General features: G+C 46.8%; 1 protein-coding gene across 2 annotated transcripts in view; it reads left to right on the top strand.

Moving 5' to 3' along the window:
* The window catches only part of NSUN7 (NOP2/Sun RNA methyltransferase family member 7), a 1,179,115-nt gene that overhangs the window by 468,182 nt on the left and 688,991 nt on the right, over positions 1–21,942 (top strand). For both annotated transcript variants that reach the window (XM_086963929.1, XM_086963930.1), the window contains one exon: positions 13,960–14,090. In XM_086963929.1, coding sequence (XP_086820055.1) covers positions 13,960–14,090 — 131 coding nt within the window. The remainder of the gene's footprint in view (positions 1–13,959; positions 14,091–21,942) is intronic.

The following is a 21,942-nucleotide window of genomic DNA, read 5'->3' as shown; positions in this document are numbered from 1 at the left end:
GTGACCGGGGAGCTCTGCTGCTCCGTGTGTGTTTCATTTCTAAAAGACCATTTACATTTGTACGAACACTTTTAAGGGATAAAAAGTGTGTTTTCATTTCAAATTACTTTTCTTGTTCACTCGCTTCTTTCCTACCAGTGCTTTACAGTCAGACTTCCTTCTCCCTGCCCTCGTTTGCACCCCAGCCGCCCTCTTTGGTCTTCCTGCCTCTTCGCAGGTCCCGTTCCCACCCATTTTCAAACATGCTCTCTAAAGCACTGTCCAATAAAGCACATACAAAACATGGCCAGGTAAGTATGAGCACGGTGCGCTGTTGTGCTTTTTAATTAATTCTATCTCGTTTCTAGCTTTTCATATTCTGTCCCTGTCTAGGTTAATTGGTAACTATGCCTTCCTGCCTTTATAACGTCTACCTGTGGTGGGTGGCCAGCCCAGACTCAAGGCTGCTCATCTATGGAGTAATCTCTTTGTGCTTGTAACTTTTCACTTTTTTTTGGCAACATGGGAAAGTTTTAATATAACATAGGCGAAACGTGTTTGCGCTAAACAGATGGAAAATGGTGCTACCATATATCATGAGTATAGTACAACCTAGTCTTCAATTGCCACTGCTTTTACATGAGAAGTGTAAAAGTGACAGTGCTTCGATATTTTGTCAATTTTATCTCCACTCATACATCCCATTTAACGCCACGTAGATTAGTTCCAACTGTCATCTAAAACTATAACAATTCTTAGGCAGCGAAGGTATTTTTATATACATTTATAGCAATCAGGCTGTACTCTTATACTATCAGTTTAGTGTTGCAACAGTGCCGTACAATTACTTTAGAAACTGCTTGCTAAACACCTTTTACTCATATCATCACTACTCGGCTGAAAATGGAAACGTGCTTTCGGTGTGAAAATACAGAATAATAAACCTCACCTGTGAAATATTGCTGTTATCCCGATGCGGTGTGGAAATACTGAACAACAAACTTCACGTAAAAAAATCGTTTTGTAAATGCTTCTGCGCTAAACCCCAATGCAGTGTGAAAATGCTTTGTTCTCCCGAGGCGGTGTGCAAATACTGAACAATACACTTCACATGAGAAAAGCAGTTTGTAAAGGTTAACGTACCATCTTGGGACCCACATTCCTGTGTCTTATTTTGATTATATTTCCTAACTCCATGAGTACGTGTGCTCAAAGCACAATTAATCACCAATTGCAGTTTATAAACATCTTTGCACGATTTTATACGCGAATGTTACACTCCGATATTTCATGGCCTGTGTGGTATTAATAAAATCTATAGTAAACGTTAATGCTTATTTTACTACAGTTGGTTTCCCTACTTGGGCATCCTGCTGTTTCTTTTTCTAAAGTTACAGATCTGCATTTCACACATGCTGCAAACGAAAAGATGTTGATCTTTACAACAAGTAGGCTTATTCCCAGACAATTAACTCGTCTTGGTTTCCTTGAATCCTTGCTTTCTGTGATTTTTAACACTATGACAGACTTTTAGGCTCCGTTACTTTCTACAACAACAATGTCAATAATGTAGGATTTATTAATTCAGCTACATGAGCCAGCAATGAAACTACGGTTTGTTAATAAAGTTAAAACCGTATTGCAAATGTCAATGTTTTTGGGTATAATTTACATTTTGTACTAACGTGCCTTCGGCCACTGTCCTGCTTAATACTTACATGGCATCCAATTTGCTGCTTTGCTATTATTTGCCTTAATCTTTATTCAATGTGTTTTTTCGGGGGCTCTTGCACTATTTACATGCTTTAAAAGTTCTTGTTTCTGGGAATTAAATCAACCTCCGCGGTATATTTTCTTCTAATATTGAGCACCCCCTTTTCTGCACGTTCAAGTTGAGCAACCTATCCTTCCTGTACTTTACCTATTGGTATGGAGTTTATGACTAAATAAATACATGTTGTTTTGCAATCCAGTGGTTGTTGCACATTATATTTGAACTACAAATGGAATTTAGTTCACCGCAAGCTGACATGTTGCATCCTTAAAAAGATTTCAGTAAATGATTTTTGTTTGATTGAATTCATTGACTAAAGGATAGTTTAGGACCATTGTTTCCAGTATCAATCCTCTGTACCTCCAGTGTGTGGTTCGGAAAGAAAGAGACCTTGCTATTGCCGACTGTGAAGGGCCATCTGCTCTCGCCTTTTGCAGAAGAAGATCTCTGTCCCGGAAGTGGAGCAGGCGGGCCACCACTGGACGTGGTGGCCTTCCAGGGGCCAAAGGCTTGGCTGGCACTCAATGGGCTCTCTCTAGCGTATAGAAGGAGGATAGGCCCTCCGGCGCTACCGCACTCCTGAGCCAACTTTCCAGGAAGGACACCATGTTGCTACCTTCCGTCCCTTCCAGTAGGCCTAGGATTCGTATGTTGTTCCTTCTATTGCGCCCTCCGGCATCCTCTGCTCTGCGCTTTAACAAGCACACTCTGTCTGTGAGGACCCCCATCTGCTCCTCCAATGCTTTTTGTAGTAGACTCAATCTCTTTGACCCTCTCTGACAAAGTCTTGTGTTCTTCCCACAGCAGGCCGAATCCCACCGGGACAGTGCTAATGTCCTGATGGAGGGTGGCCTTTGTATCCGCTATGGCCTCCAAGATTTTACTGATTTGTTGTTGGAGTAGATTGCAGCTCTAGCTGGGCGCTGTCATCTGGGTCCGGGGGGGCCCTGGGGGCTCTTAGGGGCCCTTGTCTGGCGGCCTTTAGTACTGCCTGTGATGCTGAGTTATCACTAGGCTGGCAGATATGGGTTTAGGGACATCAAGGGTTGTCCACTGCAATACAATCGTCATCGCAGTCCTCAAGGCTGGTGCGCTCTGCTCCCCTACGCTTCAGGTGCTGCCAGCAGGGGCCGTAGTTTCACGAGTGCAAAGTCACTAGGCCTCGACGCTTCCCACAGACCTTACCACGTGTCTCGGGCCCTGCCCATCACCCTCTTACAAGGCTCACAGCGCTGTTAAAACTCCACCGGGGTAATTTTGTCCAAGGGCACTTTGGGTTATCCAGTCCCAGAGTCTAGAGGCCCCTTTAGGGCATCAGATCCCCGGCCGTGATACCTTCCTTTGTGCATGCTAGTGGGCGGTCAGGTGTGCCAGTCCTGCTGACTAATTTCTTTGTTATACGCCCGGTGATGCCCCACCGATCGTCCAAACACGTCTCTGGCTCACTCTTGGTCCAGCGTGCAGCGGCAGCGCAGCTCCCCTCCAGGCAAACATAGACCGCTAAAAGCACTCCAGAACTGGGTAGAGCTTCAGAAAAAGAGAGGGTACAGCCATCCATCCTGCATAGGGGAGGCACTCCCACTCCTCCTCCAAGAGTTTCACCAAATATGCCGCTCTGCGCAACCACTGCCACTCGGGTCTAACGTAGCATGCTGCAGCCTTCCTGCAGCCCGCCTATGGCAGTCACAGGCTACGGGCCTAGTTCCTAGGGGCTCACCTGGGGCTCAGTTACTGTCTTCTTTAGGCCTTAGGGCCGGGGACCCCCGCCCGCTGTTCCAGCTGTACTAACAATGTCCACAGTGCAGCCTCAAACAGTCACATATAGGCCCCCCACTGCAGCCAACTCCACTTAGCGCTGCCGTTCCAGCTAGGAGCTCGTAGAGCTACGTCACGCTCTCTGGATGTACAGGCCCGCTCCAATGCCAATCCGCTTACCTCAGGGCCCCCCATGTACCTTGGTTGGCCTCCATGCACCTCCTAGCACGATCGTCTTTACCAGTGGGGCGCCGCTAGGCCCGCTGATGCACCTCGGTTTGTTCAGCAAGTGCTGCCACCCGGGAGCACAGACACGCACCCCGCAAGGTCGGCCGGAAGTCCCACTGCACGGGCGACAACCCAGCTCCGCCGTTCCACTCTGCTGCACATCCATGGTGGAGTTCTCCGGTCCACTTCGCTGCCAATGTGGCTCTTTCGCTTCACCACAATCGGGCCGCAGTCTGTGCGGCACCGCGCTCTCCTTAGTCATAGAGAGCCTCCCCTCAGCGTTGTAATCCTGCCGAGGCGGGTCGCAGGGCCTAAGAGCCAGCTCCCGTCACATGACAATGGGCCTAGATCTCTTGGGTGCTCACCCGGCCGCCATGTCACTGGCCGCGACCACACACTGCTCGCAGCAGGCTGGCCACTGCGTGTGATCATCCGTATTGCCAAGCCTCAAACTTCATCATGGGGCGCTCAGCAACACTCTGGTCCCCCATGGGACCCGAGGATCTCGTGACTCGGCTCCCGCTGCACAGTTCATGAGGATAAAAGGCAGCCAGGTGCGGAGCTCTCGGCTCACGCATCCGCTATGATCCTTGGCTAAGCCTTGCCCCCCTCTCCCCCTGTAGCCTCTGAAGATCTTCTAAGAAACGTAGTACCAAATTACCCTAGCTTTGAGGACAGAGATTGTGACAAGCCTGCAAGGTGTCCTAAAAAAGTAAAGTTCCTTCAGCAGTAGTTTCAATCATTCATCCATCTCCTAGTTTTACAGTTTTGCAGGATAATTATGGAGGTGTTGCTAGGACCACCAACATTCATTTTCACTGTTGATTTGGTATGGTCTCCTCGTATACCAACAGCATTCCTGACCGTGGAACATAGAATAGAACAGAAGTGGCATTTATAAAGCGCATGGCTACCCATTGGCATCCCAGCATCAGATATTTGCTCATATAAAACTTAGTGTTTCATACAATATCTGCAGTATTATTTGCAAAAACTGTTGAATATGAAGGACAGTCACACAGAATATGTGTGTGTGTTCCTCAAGAGCGAATCAGGGCTTCTGTCTATTCTGTGAAGTCTGGAAGGAACTCAGTAGATCCAGTTGAACTCCTGGTATGCTGTCATCATTGTGTTAGCATCTCTGGGGCCCTGCTACAAGATTAGCAAGATGATGTACCAGACCTCGTCAGTTTCATCAGGCAGAACCAGCCTTTGGTTTGAGGAATGCATATGCCCAAGAGATTGCCTGTTGATGCATATCAAAAATTCTGAAGTATCTATCGAATGGAGACTCGTGCTAGAGTCCATTCTAATAATTCTCACTTTTCAGCTCAAAGAGAATGTGACAGAGGAGCGTCCTGATAGCAGTCTTTCAGAAGTTTTATCCCTTCTGCATACCAGAGTTTTCAGTTAAAAAGATGCTCACCAATTCAGAAGTAATTATTCAGCCAAATTATGGACATAGGGGAAAGCCCAACATCTATTCCTTGTCTTTTGTGTACAGCGTTCTTCACTTCTTGAGTAACGGGTTTGGTGTATAAACGGATATATTTTGCCTGATCTAGTTTAGTATTAAAGGGGTTCAGGACGAATCTCCATGGATCACCCACATTTGCCGCCATGCAATATTTTTAATCTCAATAATGTGTAAGACGATGACACTTTCATTCCAGAATACAACTTGAAAGCTGTAATATGACAAGCTCTGCACCTGAAATGGTCCTTCAATCCGGGCTCAAAAGTAGTATGGAAAAAACTGTGATGTATGGAAGCAGAGACAATTTCCAGTGTGGGAGCTGTGCTAATCTCAGCGCCAAAGGGGCAGCAGTTAAACTATTAAGTCATTGCCTCAGTTTTGTCGTCAGCAGCACTTTTAACGTTGACACTTGAAGGAGCACATGTGTTCTACAATATAAATTAAATTAAAGACCCAGATCTCAAAGTGTGTTTACTTAAAAAGTAAAGCTGTCTACAGGCATCAATCAGCTGCTCTGATAGCTGTGTCACTGTACCTTCCCCAGTTCTGAGATGTAGTTACCCTTGTAGACAGTTTCTTGCCTTTTCATTAGGTGACTCACTTGTGAACAAGGCTAGGCGCCCAAAGACAGAGAAGATGGGATACAAACAAACCAGAATAGGTTTTCGGCCCTCTTGTTCATCCTTCTGATACAAACAGTCTTCCCATAGCACAGTAACCACCACTTTACATTTTTCGATTCGGAAAGAACAACTTGACCATCCTATTGTACACAATTTTTCCCTTGCACAGTAATCATCATAATTGTAATTCTTTTCTATTCAGAAAGAACCGGAGGACTTGTGTCTTACCTTGGTGCGCCATTCTGACTTCTGCCTGCTAAGCTACCATCATGGTGCCTAAAACCCGTGGCGACTGTGCGCTCTACGTGCACCTATTAAATAGAGCTAGATGGATGGATAGACAGATGATTAATACCTGACTAAGCTAGCTAGCTGTGTGCCCAGATGTGTAGTAGACATTGGCAATGGCCATATGTATGCAGTACCTGTGAGGCTGGCAAAGTTGGATTGTGACAGTGATATTTAAATGTCTGGAAATCCAAACAATCAAATCATGCATACATTAAAATGCATTGCAGTAATGGAATAATGTTGATGGTAGCAAAATAGAACTCTTTAACATAACGTGTATTTGTAAGCGCACGTTCAACCATGAGCATCTTGGCGCTGAATGACAGATCTTTATTGTTACCCAGCGGTACTCATTTTATCGACCTCAGGAGGATAGAAGGCTGATTGAACCCGCCGGGATTTGACCCTCTGACCATGAGGTCAAACACAGGCACCTATAGTGGAAACATGAGTCCATTAAGCCACCAGACCCAGCTTTATTGAGGGTTTCTAATCAGCTGGGAAACAGTCTTTACAAATCAATGTTTACATCGCAGTGCCTTTACCATGCATTTATTACCATACAAGTTTTTACCATATATAGGCCTTTACCACGCATGCCTGTACCATGCATTTAAGGTAAGTATGGGGTTTGGAAGGTCTCCCTACAAAAAAATAAAAAATGATACATATATATTTAAACTTACCTTACTAATACACACCTTAGCTAGACTATTAATGCGTGGTAATGGCATGCAAGGTAGAAGCACATGCATGGTCAAATAATGTGGGGTGAAAAATGCGCTGAAAAGGTGTGCAATGTTTTTACCTGCGTTGTTCCATCTTATAACCATTCAGCTTGGTTAGGACAGAAAAGTGCATGGTTATGAGATTTCTGACGTCTTCGAGTTAGGATTATGTCAGGAAGGGAAAGGAAAGCAGGCATCAATCAATCAATACATCAATCAGAGTACTTGTAAAGTGCGCTACTTACCCGTGAGGGTCTCAATGCGCTATGGGGAAGGGGGGTGCTGCTACTGCTTGAAGAGCCAGGTCTTGAGTCTTCTGAAGGCGAGTAGGTCTTGGGTCTGCCGTATGTGGGTAGGGAGGGTATTCCAGGTCTTGGCGGCGAGGTAGGAGAAGGATCTGCTGCCGGAGGTCGTTCGTTGGATGCGGGGGACAGTGGCGAGGGCGAGGCTGGCGGAGCAGAGCTGGCGGGTGGGGGTGTATAAGCTGAGTCTGCTGTTCAGGTAGGCTGGTCCGACGTTGTGGAGTGCTTTGTGTGCATGGGTGAGGAGCTTGAAGGTGATCCTCTTGTCGACGGGGAGCCAGTGTAGGTCTCTCAGGTGGGGCATGATGTGGCTGCGGCGGGGGACGTTGACAATCAGTCGGGCTGAGGCTTTTTGGATGCGTTATAGTCGTCGTAGGTGTTTGGCTGGGATTCCTGCGTAGAGTGCGTTGCCATAGTCCAGTCTTCTGCTGACGAGGGCCTGTGTCACCGTTCTTCTTGTTTCGGTCGGATATGGTAGAACATGTTTGGGATGACACTGTGGCATATTGCTGACATGCAGTCACTTGTGTTTTTTATTACTTTTGGGCGATAAGTAGAAATACATTATTTATCAGTTCTACACCTTGACTAAAAGCGCGACAGCACCTTACAGCACAATATTTTTATTGAAATGTCAAGCTCCCTGGCTCCTGTTGGTGGAAGTCTTTCTTAAAGCGGTTACATCCACACGAAAGGGCTGCTGTAGTTGACGATCCTGCAGGTTTTTTCCGCCATAATGCACTCGAATATACACTGTTGCATAACTACAGGTGTTTCTCATATTTTCTTTTGCACTATATTAAAATACACTGAAAGCAAATACCAAAAGGTTAAACCTTTGGTTTTACGTAGATTACCGGAAATAGATAAAATCAGACTGGAGCAATGTGAGGTGTTTTCTGGCACCCATTTCCGAATTAAATGGGACAAGTTTATGCTGGAGTTTTTTGTCTGTGGAAACCTCACCCACGGAAATCTAGAAAGTGTAAAGTGATAAATTGACATCCTGAAACAACCAATCGGATATGTTGGCCCTGCCAATAACCTCCACACAACGGTCTACAGAAAAGATGGCCGCCCGGTAGGAGCTCTAGGTTAGAGCTCCGAGTGCTTGGGATTCCATTTTTTGGATTTAATCCCTGTTAGCACCCAGCATCCCGGGCATTTCGAGCAACGCAACTGCAACATAACTACCTCAAGTAACTGGAACATTTGCATCAAGTAACTGGAACATTTGCATCGCCTTTACCTGGCTGGCGGTGGCTGGAGTATTCTAAGGGTCCCTCATCTACACGGAGGCTGTGATCGCGGGATAGATCCGAGTCGCCCCCGCCTTCTCCAGACACCGGGCTGCTCCTGGCCATCGGCGGAGCCTGGGTCAGACGTTTGGCTGCCTGGAGCCTGCTGTGGCGCTGCCTGGAGCCTTCTAGGGGCCCCTGATCACCACCCCGGAGGCTGAGACCGTCGCACGAGAGGACCGAGCGGCTCTAGCCATCAGAGGCGTCCGGTACGCCTGTAGGCACCGCCACCGGCACCGGCTGCAGAGGTCGGATTTCTGGCTCGGACTCCTGCGGCATCGGAGAGATATAGTCGGGATCTGGAGGGACGACGGACGACTGGAGCTTGCCCCCATCTGCAGCGGGAGCTGGATTCGACCAGAGGTGTGCCGCCGCCGCCGCCCAGGGGAGCTGCCGTAGTGGAGCCCTGAGGCAGACGGGATCTGGAGGGAGGACGGACGACTGGAGCTCGCACCCGGCTGCGCCGGGAGCTGGATATGATCGGAGGTGTGGCGCCGCCACCCAGGGGAACTGCCGGAGTGGAGCACTGAGGCAAACGGGATCTGGAGGGACGACGGACGACTGGAGCTTGCCCCCATCTGCACCGGGAGCTTGATACGGCCGCCGCCCAGGGGAACTGCCGGAGTAGAGCCCTGAAGCAGACGGGAAACACACGGCATCTCCTTTCGAGGCGGGAGGGGCTGCAGCTCAATTGCTCTGGCCGCGCACGAAGATTAGCCTCAACCTGCCAGAAGTCGATGCACACCGCAGCTGTGCACATTCTGGCTAGACCCTCGATAACTGCAAAACTCTGCTGTCAACATCAACGTACTTGCTGAGCAGAAATTACAAAAAGGTATTTACTTCACCCCACTCGCTTGCTTACATTTTTTAAACCTCCTTTGTTCAAAATGGCTGGGGTCATAAAACTGTAGCAATAAATCCCCCCTGTACCCCCGAAGCCCACGAGGCTCCTCAACTTAACTCCTCCACACAAGACCTCTAAAATAGAGATAAGACTCCCTCCCAGCAAGCTAGGAACTGGGCTGGCTCAAATAGAAAGTGAAACTGCCCTTCCCTGTTCTCAAAGCAACAACAACAAACAGAGGACTACTGTCTCTACCTCCCCTATTTGGCTGCCATTTTAGACTGGTCTCTCTCTTTGGCGGCCATCATGGACTAGTCACTTTCACTATCTGACCATACCCTAAGAACTGGCCTTTTTTTAGACTAATCTCAACTACCGCGCACTTTACATAGCTCTGTATCTACACTTTCTTGTGATAGAGTGTCTGCCTTATATTGCAGTATTATACTTCTACTTGTATTTTGTATATTTTTTTGTAACCTGCACCCATTTCACTTTTTTGCACCGATTGCTACCTCATATATTTCTGGCTGCTCAATGGTGTCACTTTTGACTCTTTAACTTTTTTGTTGGCATCTATATTTAGTTCCAGTATATCATCAGTGTTATACTTCTACTTGTTTACTGGACATTTGTGTAAGCTGCACCCATTTCACTTTTTACTCCTGTAATGCACCGATTGTTACCTCATATATTTTTGTAAATTTTTGTAAGCTGCACCCATTTCACTTTTTATTCCTGTAATGCACCGATTGCTACCTCATATATTTTGATTACTCACTGGTGTCACTCTTGTCCCATGTAACTTATTGTTTGCATTTGTCTTTTGCTCTTGTATATCTCTACTGTTCACCCTCCCACACCCAGCTATACCGCCATCCCAACATGGATCCCATCGGCAAGCACACATATAAAATCAACTACCCACCCGCACTCACCAAAAAAGCTGCTAAACGCTTTAAACACAACTTCCTGAAGTCCCATCCTGAAACTCCCTTTACCGACACCTACTTCTCACCGGTCAATGGATCCTTGAACACCGATATCATCTTCCACACCACACGCAGAGCTCAATGGAGAAAAGCGTTCCTCACCTTACTCACCGTCTCCACTACCAGGAAATCCGCTCATGGCCTAACACTCTCCATCACACCATCCCAACTCTTCCCAGGTAGAACCATCATTAATATCTACAATAACGGGATTGTCCTAATTCAATCCACAGACAGGAACCTGGAACTACTCGACAACCTGTTCCCCACTTTCAAAGACCACCTCTCCAATCCTCGGACCGCCACCCATATCACCTCCAGTACTATCACTCCTGACTTCACAGCCCCCACCCACAACCCTTCTAACGTAGTTCAGCACCAGAACGACACGCACCTAGCCTTTACCCCCAGCACCCTAGTCAATCACCCACCTGCTGTAACCACCCCACACTCCTCAATCACAGACACAGATCTCTCCCCCTCATACACCAGCCGCCCCCCCTACCAACCCGCGGACCTTCACTCATACCACTCCCATTCCTTTCACCCCTGACACCACAGCTCCCACCCACAACCCGTCTAACCTAGGTCAGCACCAGAGCTACACGCACAATGTTAAATCCCACCCTTTATCCCCCCCATTCTCAGTCCCCACTACCACCCTCTAACTAATAACGTAGAGCACACCTCATCTATTAATCTAACTCCCTCTCCCCACAACAGGACCATCTCCAGTCCCATTTCCCCCCCACACTCTCAGCCCCCACTACCGTACCTGCTCCCCATCACCACTAACATACACTCAACCTCCGCCCGGCTCTCTCCGCTTACCACCAATGCCCTCACCTACACCACCAACCTCGTCCCTACTTCATTCACACCCATCCCTCCCAAACCCTCTCTCCTCCCTAACACCAACCCGTACACCGACGCCACGGAACCCTGCATGAACACCAACTCACCCCCCCACCCACACGCCAATTCCCAGGTCAGTCACTCACCCCTGATTTCCATCCCCAACATCAACACCTATCCCATGCTAGACAAGATTATGGCCACCCTCCTCCAGCTCAAAGAAGACATTCACACCATCAAAGAACTACTCTTCACACACCCCAGACAGCCCTCACTCTCCACCACCCCTCCTCCCAACATGTCCCCCACCCTTCCGGATGACTCTCCCACTCTAAACCCCCCACACTGGACCGCGATCCCTGTCCACAATCGCAACAACCGCCCCCGTCGCCCATGCAATCCTCTTTCGGACCTCGACACTCTCACCCTCCTCCGCTCCTACGATCCAGCTCCCCTAAACCACACAACCACCTCTCCATTCCCACGATATACTCAAATCCCCGTAGACCCCCCACACTAAACAACATAATCTCCATCCCTAATAACCTTAGAAAAGTCCCCCTCTCTTTAGAACCCTCTACCTCCCTCGACACACCCCGTATCAAATGCACTCTCCTCAACTGCAGATCGGCCTCTAGACACTCCTCCGCTATTCAAATCCTGGATCAAAAAGATACCTGCCTCCTCATCCTTCTTGATCTCTCTTCAGCATTCGACACCGTTAAACATGAGAATTTACTCGAACTATTAAACACAAGAATGGGTCTATCTGGGACTGTACTCAAGTGGTTCACTTCCTTTCTACACAACAGGTCGCAGAAATTCAAGAGCAACAACTTGATGTCCTCGCCAATACCTGTATCGTTAGGCGTCCCCCAAGGATTCTCCCTATCCCCAACTTTGTTCAACCTAGTTATGGAACCTCTCACCACCTTGCTACAAGCATCCAATGTACACTTTCACATGTACGCCGATGACACCCAACTATATCTCAAATTACAATCCCCCAAAGACATTTTGCTCCTGAACTCAACGATCAGAAGCACCCAATCCTGGCTTGCCGATAATCATCTCAAACTCAATGCTCTGAAAACAGAGTTCCTTTCGATCTCACCTCCCGCGAAGATCTCTACCTCTCAAATCTGGCTTAAGCACCTAACTGCACTCAATGTCCAACCCACCATCGTGGACTCAGCAAAATCTTTAGGCATAACACTCGACACCAACCTCAACATGCAGCAACATATCAGCAAGGCAACTAAGGGAGCGAACTACCAAATCAATACCCTGAGGAAACTCAAGCCCTTCCTCCCAGCCAAAGACTTCCAAAATGCAGTACAAACACTAGTCATCCCTCGAATAGAATACGGCAGCATCGCCCTCTGCGGTCTCCCCCTAACTACTACTGCACCCCTAAGAGCCTCTCTAAACGCTGCAGCGAGACTCATCACTGGGTCAAAAAAACACTCGCATATTTCCCCTGCCTTGAAATCCCTGAACTGGCTGCCTTTTGAAGCCAGAATACATCTGAAAATCGCCTGCATGACACACAAGGCTATACACCTGAGCTCACCCGGATACCTCACTCAGAAGCTGACAATCTCTGGCGGCTCTAGAAACACTAGAAGCACAAACAATCTTCTGCTGCGCTCCTTCTCAGGAATGGCACCCAGAATCTGGAACTCACTCCCTCCTGAAACCAGGCGCATCTCCTCCACTACACTTTTTAAGAAAGAAATAAAAGCTATCCTCGTGGCTAAATATACTTGAACTATTACTGTGGATTTTTTAAAGACTCTGCATCGATTGTATCTGTATTATCTGTTCGATCCCTTTGATTATTTGTATTACTTGTATTAGTGACTTACCTGACTGTTTATGCTCCCATTTATTTGTACTATTACCATTATTGATATGTTACCTGTTTTACTATGCTCCCTCATGTACCTACCCCACCCCACTTATTACCTACAACTACGCTTTGCCTAATGGCCTGTTATTCACTCTCCTGTTTGGATCACTGCTTTGTAAAGCGCTCTGATATCTGCAAAGATATTGTTCGCGCTATATAAAACTTTCAAAATAAATAAATAAATAAAGTATAAAAAGCCCATTCATTTTGCACTTATCTGAAATCCATTACTTGTTTTGGTCTTGAGATCCGTAATGGTAGCATAAATACATAAAATCCTGCAATTCACCTACACACACTTGTCTCTATAGTTTCTATTATAGTCTAGTTGACCCATCCCAAATTATTCACGGCATATTGGTCCAATTTCTGACTACGTATTTTGGATTTATTCCAGTGACTAGCGGCCAAAGCTTTTCATGTGAAGGAGCAAGAAACAAAGTATGTAATCTTTTTAGGGGAATGGTAATAGGATGGTCATATATTGCAAGTAATACAACATCCTCTGATATACCTTTAAGGATATTGCCAGTGGTTGGGAGTTGTCATGGTCTTATAAAGGAACTCGGTGTTCGACCTCGTTCGTCTTTGTGGTGATGGAACTCCTCGGTGCATTTTAGTAATTTTAAGGTAGTGCAGAGGGTACTTTATTACATATAACTGCGCAATGTTATACTTAATGATCTGTAATGGCAATTTATAAAATCTGAATGTACTAAAAGCCGATCTGTTCTCACTATAATCTGCAAATAATGTAATCTACTGAACATATTTAACAAGTAAACACATTTTCCAGTTTCAGTGACAATTTAGATTTATTTCTGATGTAGGAGGCAGGCACCTGATTTAAAGTGTTCGTTCAAACTAAAAAACCGAACCATTATTTTTCTGTTTTCAGTCAGATGATACTACAAGCCTGCTAGTTGTGATGGTGTATGATTTCCAGGATCGAAAATTTCAACCCAGATTAGTACCAGATACAGAGGAATATATACCAGAAGTGCGTGAAATTGAGAATTACATTCACAGGTACAGTATTACTACTTCAAGCACCGCTAACAATAATGATGTTGATAATAATCTGAAAAGCCTAGTAAGGACGTTAGGCATAGGCCCATTCATTTTTATACTCATTGCAAGTTTTGTTCAACATCTGTTTAATTCATTTTAAAACACAGTATGCAAAGCGCAAAACAAACCGTGCAAAGAAAATGCAGATTCAACACATTTGTTTTATCTCATTTTTTGCAGTTAATCCCACTATTGCAAGTTTCTAAAAGTGGGTTTTCATCAAGTATGCTACTTCACAAAAAAGTACACCTCTTGCAACTTCTCATGCACTGTCCCACAACCTACACCCACCAACCACTACAGCACCAATAGCACCAAGTATCCTTGCGGGTTGTCATTCTTAGAGCAGAGTCGGGGTCCTTCATTCTCAACCATCAGGTGAGGGGGGTGGTTCTTTCCTAGGGAGTTCTTGGCTATACACATATATATATATATATATATATAGCTACATGCATATACAGGCTACGTACATTTAGGCAAATTAATTAGGGTGCGCATTTTAGGAATATGCAAGTGCTACTGTTTTTATCTGAACGGCTTATGTTCATCTTATTAGCACTATGGTAGAACTCTATCTACTATTTACTGTATTGGTACTAGCATTTTCTTTTGTCTGCTTCTGTGTCCTGATTGTCGCAGCACATATGTATTACACAAGGCTGTCGCTAGACCAATAAATACTTACTTAAACGTCCTAATCGATATCCTGTGTATTTTCGGAGAGAAAGCAAGCCCAAGAGTCTGAGCGAAACTTACTCTACTATTTTCCACGATCCCTGAGGAATCAGGGTTGTCATGTTCAGTGGTTGCCAGAACCTACATACACCCCTGTAAGATACAGGGGGTGGTAGTGGCTCTGTAGAGCTAGCTGGTCTAATGGCTGACACATGCTGTGGGGGTGTCCGAAAGCAGTTTGGACAAAAGCCAGGGGGAGCTCTTCCACGTGGGTGGAGGAGCGTCGCCCACCAGATATCTGGCAGTGTGAGAAGCAGAAACATAAACTGGTATTTTAAAACCATTTTATGTTTCTGCTTCTCACACTGCGAGAAAGCAGAAAGGTATGCCTGGTTGGGGGCGGGTGGACGTGCCTTCTCCAGCAGGGAAGGAGCAGCTTGCCCACTGTTGTGGGCACTGACTTTTTGGTTGGCCCCAGGGCAATAGACGTCTGTGGGGTCTGCATTCGAGCCAATCACAACGCTGCCATTGTAGCGTTGCGATTGGCCCAGGGGAGGAGAGGGAGGCTGAATGCTTCCTGTAAGGTGTTAGGCGTACAGAGAAGACACGATGCGGGACTGGAGGCGAACGTAAGATTAAATATAATTATATTTTGCTTAATAAGCCCCAGTGCGTAACTCCCATCTCCCACGACCCCCACCCCAAGTGCGAGTCATGCCAGCCACGACTGCATCAAGCCCTCAGTTTAAGTCATCTAAAATGCACAGGTCCTGGGTATTCCTAGGAATTACATTATTCAGGTATGATATATGTTTTCTAGTTTTCTTTCCAGAATACAGCCTGGTAGTGGGCCTTCTAGACCCTCTGGCACCAAGGACTTTGTCAATGTGCCCACCTTAGACAGAAAGCCCAATTGACTACAACTGCTGTGCAACTCACTGAGCATTAATTGAGTGTGATGCATACAAGGTAGCTATCAATCCTGTGAGATTATTACATGGCTATCATAGGGACAAAGGAAACAAAACATTCTTTCATCAAGGAAATTCAGACTCATGAACACTCTGAAGCCAGAAATATATTTTTAAGATTTATTTAAATTCAAAATCTTATTCTAGTACATACAGGATGAATAGTAACTATTATGAAAACAAGCAAATTAGTGGCAATGTTACTCGTTAGGAGTGTGAACAGTAAAAAATCTTGTAACATTAGTATGTTATCATAAAACTTATTTATATAAATATTTTCAAACCCCCTCACTCTACGCTAACTAAGCTAAACGTAGCACCAAAGGTGGCCTACTTTTAGTTTCTTAAATGGGTTCCACTCACATGCCTCTTCTAAACAATAGAAACAATGTTAAGTAAAGAAAGAGTATAAGGAAATTTCTCTTTTAGCATGATCACCCTAAGTTTCTGGCCTGATGCTGCTGGTTTTTCTGCTCTGAACATGCACTGTGGCCTGCTAAACGGACCTCAGTGCCATTGCGCTGACCCTTAAAAGGTATATGTCTGATTGGATCACCCACAATTGGCATGAGTTAATGTAATTCTAAGTGCCCGGTATATGGTACCAGGGATACCCAGGGCCTGTAATTTAAAGTGTATCTTGTTAACTGCAGCACTTATGTTGCCAAGAGTGTGACAAAGCAAAGTGTGACTCCCAGTCCACCAGTGCTGACTGGCAGAGCAGTTCTCAACTGCTAACTCAACTCCATTCATATTAATAATAAAGCCCAAAATCTGCCTTTTTAATATTTATAATCCACCCCTAAGGCAGGCCTACTGAGCCCTAAAGGCAGGATGCATTATACTAAAAAGTCGAATCTGTGGTTCTTAACTTTGCAAGTCCTGACAGTAAAATCCCTGCATTGTCGTTTTTACTGTGGAAAGGCTAGTAGCTCCATTGGTGAGTACAGTGATACTCACTAACAAATCAGCAGTACTAACTTCTGAACGGGACTCCTAAATATTATACTTCGGAGTATCAAAAGAAACTTTGCATTAAACTCAACTTGATGCTCAAGTCTTGCACAAATCTCAACTTTAGTAAGTAGCCACTTTATTGCCCAAAGTTTTCCAGTGACCGTTTAAGGTAGCTGGCCACTAGACAGCCTTCTGCCCTATGGGGGGAGGTGTGAATGACTTTCAGGAAGGAACACAAAGGATCCACCGTTAGAAGAGGTGTGATCTCTCCCTGGCAAGAAGGCCAAACCGGGTGTGAGCCCAAAATGCTTGCTTTAAAGGTAAATCTGCTTTTGATGGGCAAATGCTAGACACACATGAGAGGGGCTACTCTTTGGTTTTTGCAGACAGGTTGGTAATCATTGCAAAACAGATTTTTCCATGGGTGTGGGGCCCCCAGGAAGCCACACCTCTGGGATGGGCTGGGTAGCTCAATGCACTAAGAAAGGGCTTGTGCCATATTGGGAGTTGGCAGAAGAGTGTATTCACGGCTATCTGGAGGCCACACTTTGCAGGAAATTGTTACCAGGCGGGAAAGGCCCATGGTAGACCATTGGTTAGTAGTTGCCGCATCCCCTGAGGGCAAAATCTGGGCATAAAAGTGACACCCAGACCTCAGATTACACCCGGACTGAAAAAAGATCTTCATGGACTGCCCTGATGATCTCTGGAACAAGCAGAGAGAGGTTGCACCAAAGACTGGACTTCACTTGCTGAGCCTTGGTCTAGCAAAGAAAGGATTGTGCCTGTTGTACCCTGCATGAGTAAAAGTCATCCGAGTCTCTGATAGAAGAAGTGACTCCAAGAGTCAGTTGGCTGCTGGAACCCTCTTCATTTCCCCCCTCACACTAGTGATAGACAGCAGCAAGGGGCCCCATCTTATATCCCAGCTGTATAGGGCTTGTGCTGACCTGGTGCCAGGAGACGACGCAAGGATACGCTCTGCATGGGAGTCAGACTTGGGCAACCCAATCACTGACGAACAGTGGCTAGCCTACTGCAAGGTTACTAGAACAGTGTCACTGAACAGTAAACATAAACTGATACACTTTAAGTTCCTGCGTAGAATTTATGTTACTCCCACTCGAACACACAAGATAGACCCCTCCAGACCTCACTCCTGCCAACGATGCCAGGCCCCTCAAGCAGACTTCTTACATCTTGCCTGGAATTGTCCACGAATTCATGATTTCCTGGGTGGATGTCCACAAACTGCTAAGCAAAATGATTCACATCCAGATGGAGCCTTTGCCTGAGATAGCGCTACTGGGGTACATGGTGCAGATCCCCTCTAACTATCAAGGTAGGCCAAGAAATCGTTTCACTACTTTTTCAGAGACCTCATCATCTGAATCATCTGATTCAGATTCGAGAGGGAATAATTCAAGGAAACAGGTTTCTTTTTTAGAAAGGGGCCAACAAACAAAACCAAGATTCAAAGCGCCATGGGAGATGAGGACACGCAACCGCTTTTACAAATCATAAAGCCCAGTACGGTTGTTAATCTGTCTCAGAAAAGTCTAACGGATGAGGAAGAATCTTTACTAAATCTAGGCCTAAAATTTGTCCTTTGTAGACAAACGGACTTCACAAAGTTGAAGGTAGAGACTTTGGAAATTTGCAGAAAATTAAGATTAAAGGCATTCTTTTTCAACTAGCCAGTAACTACTAATAATGAAACGACCGGTCTTAGAAATAAGTCCAAATTTGTACCTCACCAAAACATTCCCAAACAAATAAAAGCGTTTGAAGAAGTCCTGCTATCATCTATTAATAAAATGGAGGAACATAAGAAATATGTGCCCCAGAATTTGACCAGAGGCCAGGTTCGGCAGATATTACAATTCTGTGCCCCATGAGTAGGATAGAGGCAATAAATACAGTCCTTAGGTTGATTATCAACATGGACTCTCTTTTTGTCGCATGTCCTGCAAGACTTGAACAAGGCCTTCCTGTCTGACATCCTGAAGGAAAAACTGAGTAGGCACTCAGGGAGACTCCCTTCCACATGACGTGCGGTGAAAATCTGAGGAGAATTGGCTCTGCAGAGAGCGTTCTAGAGGGTGCTGAGAGCTGATTGGTTGTGGCAAAGACTTGGGTCTTTTCAGCATAATGAGGTAGATAGGCTACTGCAATCTTGGCCTCAGGCCTGTATTTAGGGCCTACTACTATAATTTACTTTTGGCACTGCTTATTTATGTACCGTGGGACTCCCGCCTCGGCGACGGGGAATGATTCAGGCATGTGAATCTACGAAAGATACCAATACTGGATAACTGAAGTTACAGGTAAGTAACTTGTTTTCTTTTCTTGTAACCGGTGACCAGTAGACCAGTGTCATTTGTTTTTGGCTGAACTTCTCTCAGACTTTGAGGTTTATCGACCCCTGTGGCCAAAGTCGGAGACCATACTTGTGAACCAAGGAATGGCCGCAAGAAGACCTCCGTCAGCAGATCAGCATTCTGCAGCATCCTGTATGTCTTGTATCAGGACCATTCCATTGCAGTTTATGACTGTTCACCCATTAAGCCTGGAACTAGACTGGCGACTGCTTTGACTGCGAGGTAAATCCCCAGATGGAACTCTTTGGTCTCTGTGGCTCACTCCCTGCTGGAGTTGGTTGCCCAAATAGGGCAGGAGTAGTAGTTTACAATCTTATCAAAGTTTTGCAAACTTTACTACTATCGTGGTCTATTACAAGGATTTATTGTACTAAGCGAAAAAGACAGTGATTTATTGTTTGTTTAAAAATTCATATCTCTGGAACCCTCCAGTAGATTTTTGTCATTGAGGTGTGTATTTAAAGATGCAAACAGACATATTTTTATAAATTGTTGTCGGATTGTTACTGAGTCTTGTTTCTTTCTTATTCAACTGTTTTGGTACTTTTGAATACTTTATGTGTGTTCCTTTGATAAAGCCTGACTGTCCAGAGCCACAGTTACCCAGGATTGAGCTGAGGTTTTTCAAACAACTCTGACCGAACCTAGTAGAGGTAGTGAGTTTATTACATAGGGGCCGATTCACAGAATTAATCTGAGATAAAATCCTAAACTTACTACTTTTGGTATTCATAGAAGGCATTTAGTAGTAGTAAAGTTAGGACTCCTAACTTTATTACTACTAAACTGAGACAAAATCCTAACTTTACGACTCGGTATTCACAAAAGGCATTTAGTAGTAGGTGTGGAAAGGATGGCTAATCCAGCATTTCGGTGCCTCCCTGAGTAGGTTTGTGTTATAACACGAGCACAAGTAGTGTTACAGAGAAGTCAAGGGAACCTGAAGTCTGGAAGAATGACCCAGGTTGCTAGGAACAGAAAACGGCAGGAAGTCTGGGTACTCGGCTTCCCGGAGTCCTCAGAGCCAGACAGACTTAACCCTGAGGGCAAGGGCCTAGTGCCTGAAGAGGGGTATGTCCCCTTCAGAGACCTGCCTGTGTTGCAGAACTTAAGGGGGCAGATGGTCCCTCTAGAGAGGACCTTTGCCTGGGGTAGAGGACTTTCTTCACTCTCCCTGAGGGAGTTGGCTCAAAGGCAAGAAAATGGTGATGAAAGTGGTAACTGCGAGATATCATGGGTTGAGTGCGTTCTGTATAGTGAGGCAAGCAACCTCAAACCAGGGGGCAATCAGGTGAGTTGTGGTCCCCCAACAATACAGAGAATTCATCCTTAACCTCAGCCATGCCATCCCCCTAGCTAGTCATGGGGGATAGACTAAAATCTGGGAAAGGATGGTCAATCATTTCTATTGGCCCCAGATGTCAGATAAAGTGTAGGAGCTCTGTCGCTCCTGTGTCACCTGTCAATCCAGTGGTCAGACTGGGGGCAAGCCCCTTAGGCTCCCCTGATAACGTTGGTGGGGACTCCCTTTTGAGAGAGTAGGGTTAGATCTTGTTGGTTCCCTTGACCCTCAGACTGCATTTGGTAATATGTTAATCCTGGTGATAGTGGACAAGGTCTCCAGGAGCAATTCAACTTTAAACAGTCAATGCATCTGCAGTGACAAGGACCCTACTTGACATCTTCAACATGCAGGGTTTTCCTATTGAGGTAATGTAAGATAGTGGAACCAACTTTATGTCTCTCTATCTGAAAGCAATATGTGATGACTGTAGTGTAAATGACGTATAATAACGTATAAATTCACTGCTAATAGTTTAGTTGAAAGGTTAAAAAAGACCATGAAAGGTGGCTTAGCGGGCGAGCATGGCGGACGTGGCTGCCTAAGAGCTCCCGCCGGCCCGCCGATTATCCTGGGATTATCCTGCCCTGAACCCCCGAAAAGTGCACCGCATCCGAGGTGGTGTTGGCGGAGGACACCGGGAACCGTCCGGTGCTGGAGACGACGCGCCTAGACCGTCTGCGGCCGTGGGACGAGTGGATGCAGCGGGCGGCCTGGTGCCCTCCGGACAAGCCGGGGCCTCGATTTTGACATCCCCGACGGGGGACCTGACCCGGAGCCGGCGCTGCCGCTCCCTGACCGCGATCCGGGGCTGCCTGCCGTCGGCGGCTCACAGCGGAGTGTCCTACTGATCCTCACATTGCCGGCGGTGGGGGCCTGGACCGGTGGGGGGCCTCGGAAGAGCTGCGGCCTGCCTGGCCTTGCCGGAGCCGGGGCCTCGAGTTTGGCGACCCCCGCCCGAGGACATACACACTGATATTATCCTCCCAGGGCTTGGCTGGACCTACAGGTGGTGTGGACGTGGCGAAGGGACCGGAGCGGCAGGGGCGGCCTGTTGGCCCGGGCGCAGCCGGGGCCTTGATCCTTCGCACCCTGGGCTGGCCACGATCCGGGGCTGCCTGCTCCTGACGACCTACAGTGAGATCCCCTGCCTTTCCCCACGGTGTTTGCGGAGGGGCCTGCGGCTGGAGGGGGTGTCGGAAGATCTGCGGCCTGTCTGGCCTTGGTGCAGCCGGGACCTCTAGTTTGGTGATCCCCGCCCGGAGTCACCAGCCCGGATCCATAGCCCTGGTGAGTGGACACGGCGGGGGCCCCCCGGGAACTGAGGTGTCAAACCGGCGCATGGCCCAGGTAATTGCCCTATCCGGCTCCTGTGGTACCTGGGGCGGCGATTGGAGAACTTGTGGTTTGCACTAGAGTGGCCCATATCTGCGCAGTGCCGGTGGGCGCGAAGACGACATCATACACCTTGGCGGGGCGACGTT

Source organism: Lissotriton vulgaris, chromosome 3_2, assembly GCF_964263255.1.
Source record: "Lissotriton vulgaris chromosome 3_2, aLisVul1.2, whole genome shotgun sequence".
Lineage (NCBI taxonomy): Eukaryota > Metazoa > Chordata > Amphibia > Caudata > Salamandridae > Lissotriton > Lissotriton vulgaris.
Note: the sequence above shows the minus strand (reverse complement) of the source record. Positions and strands in the feature narration are given on the sequence as shown.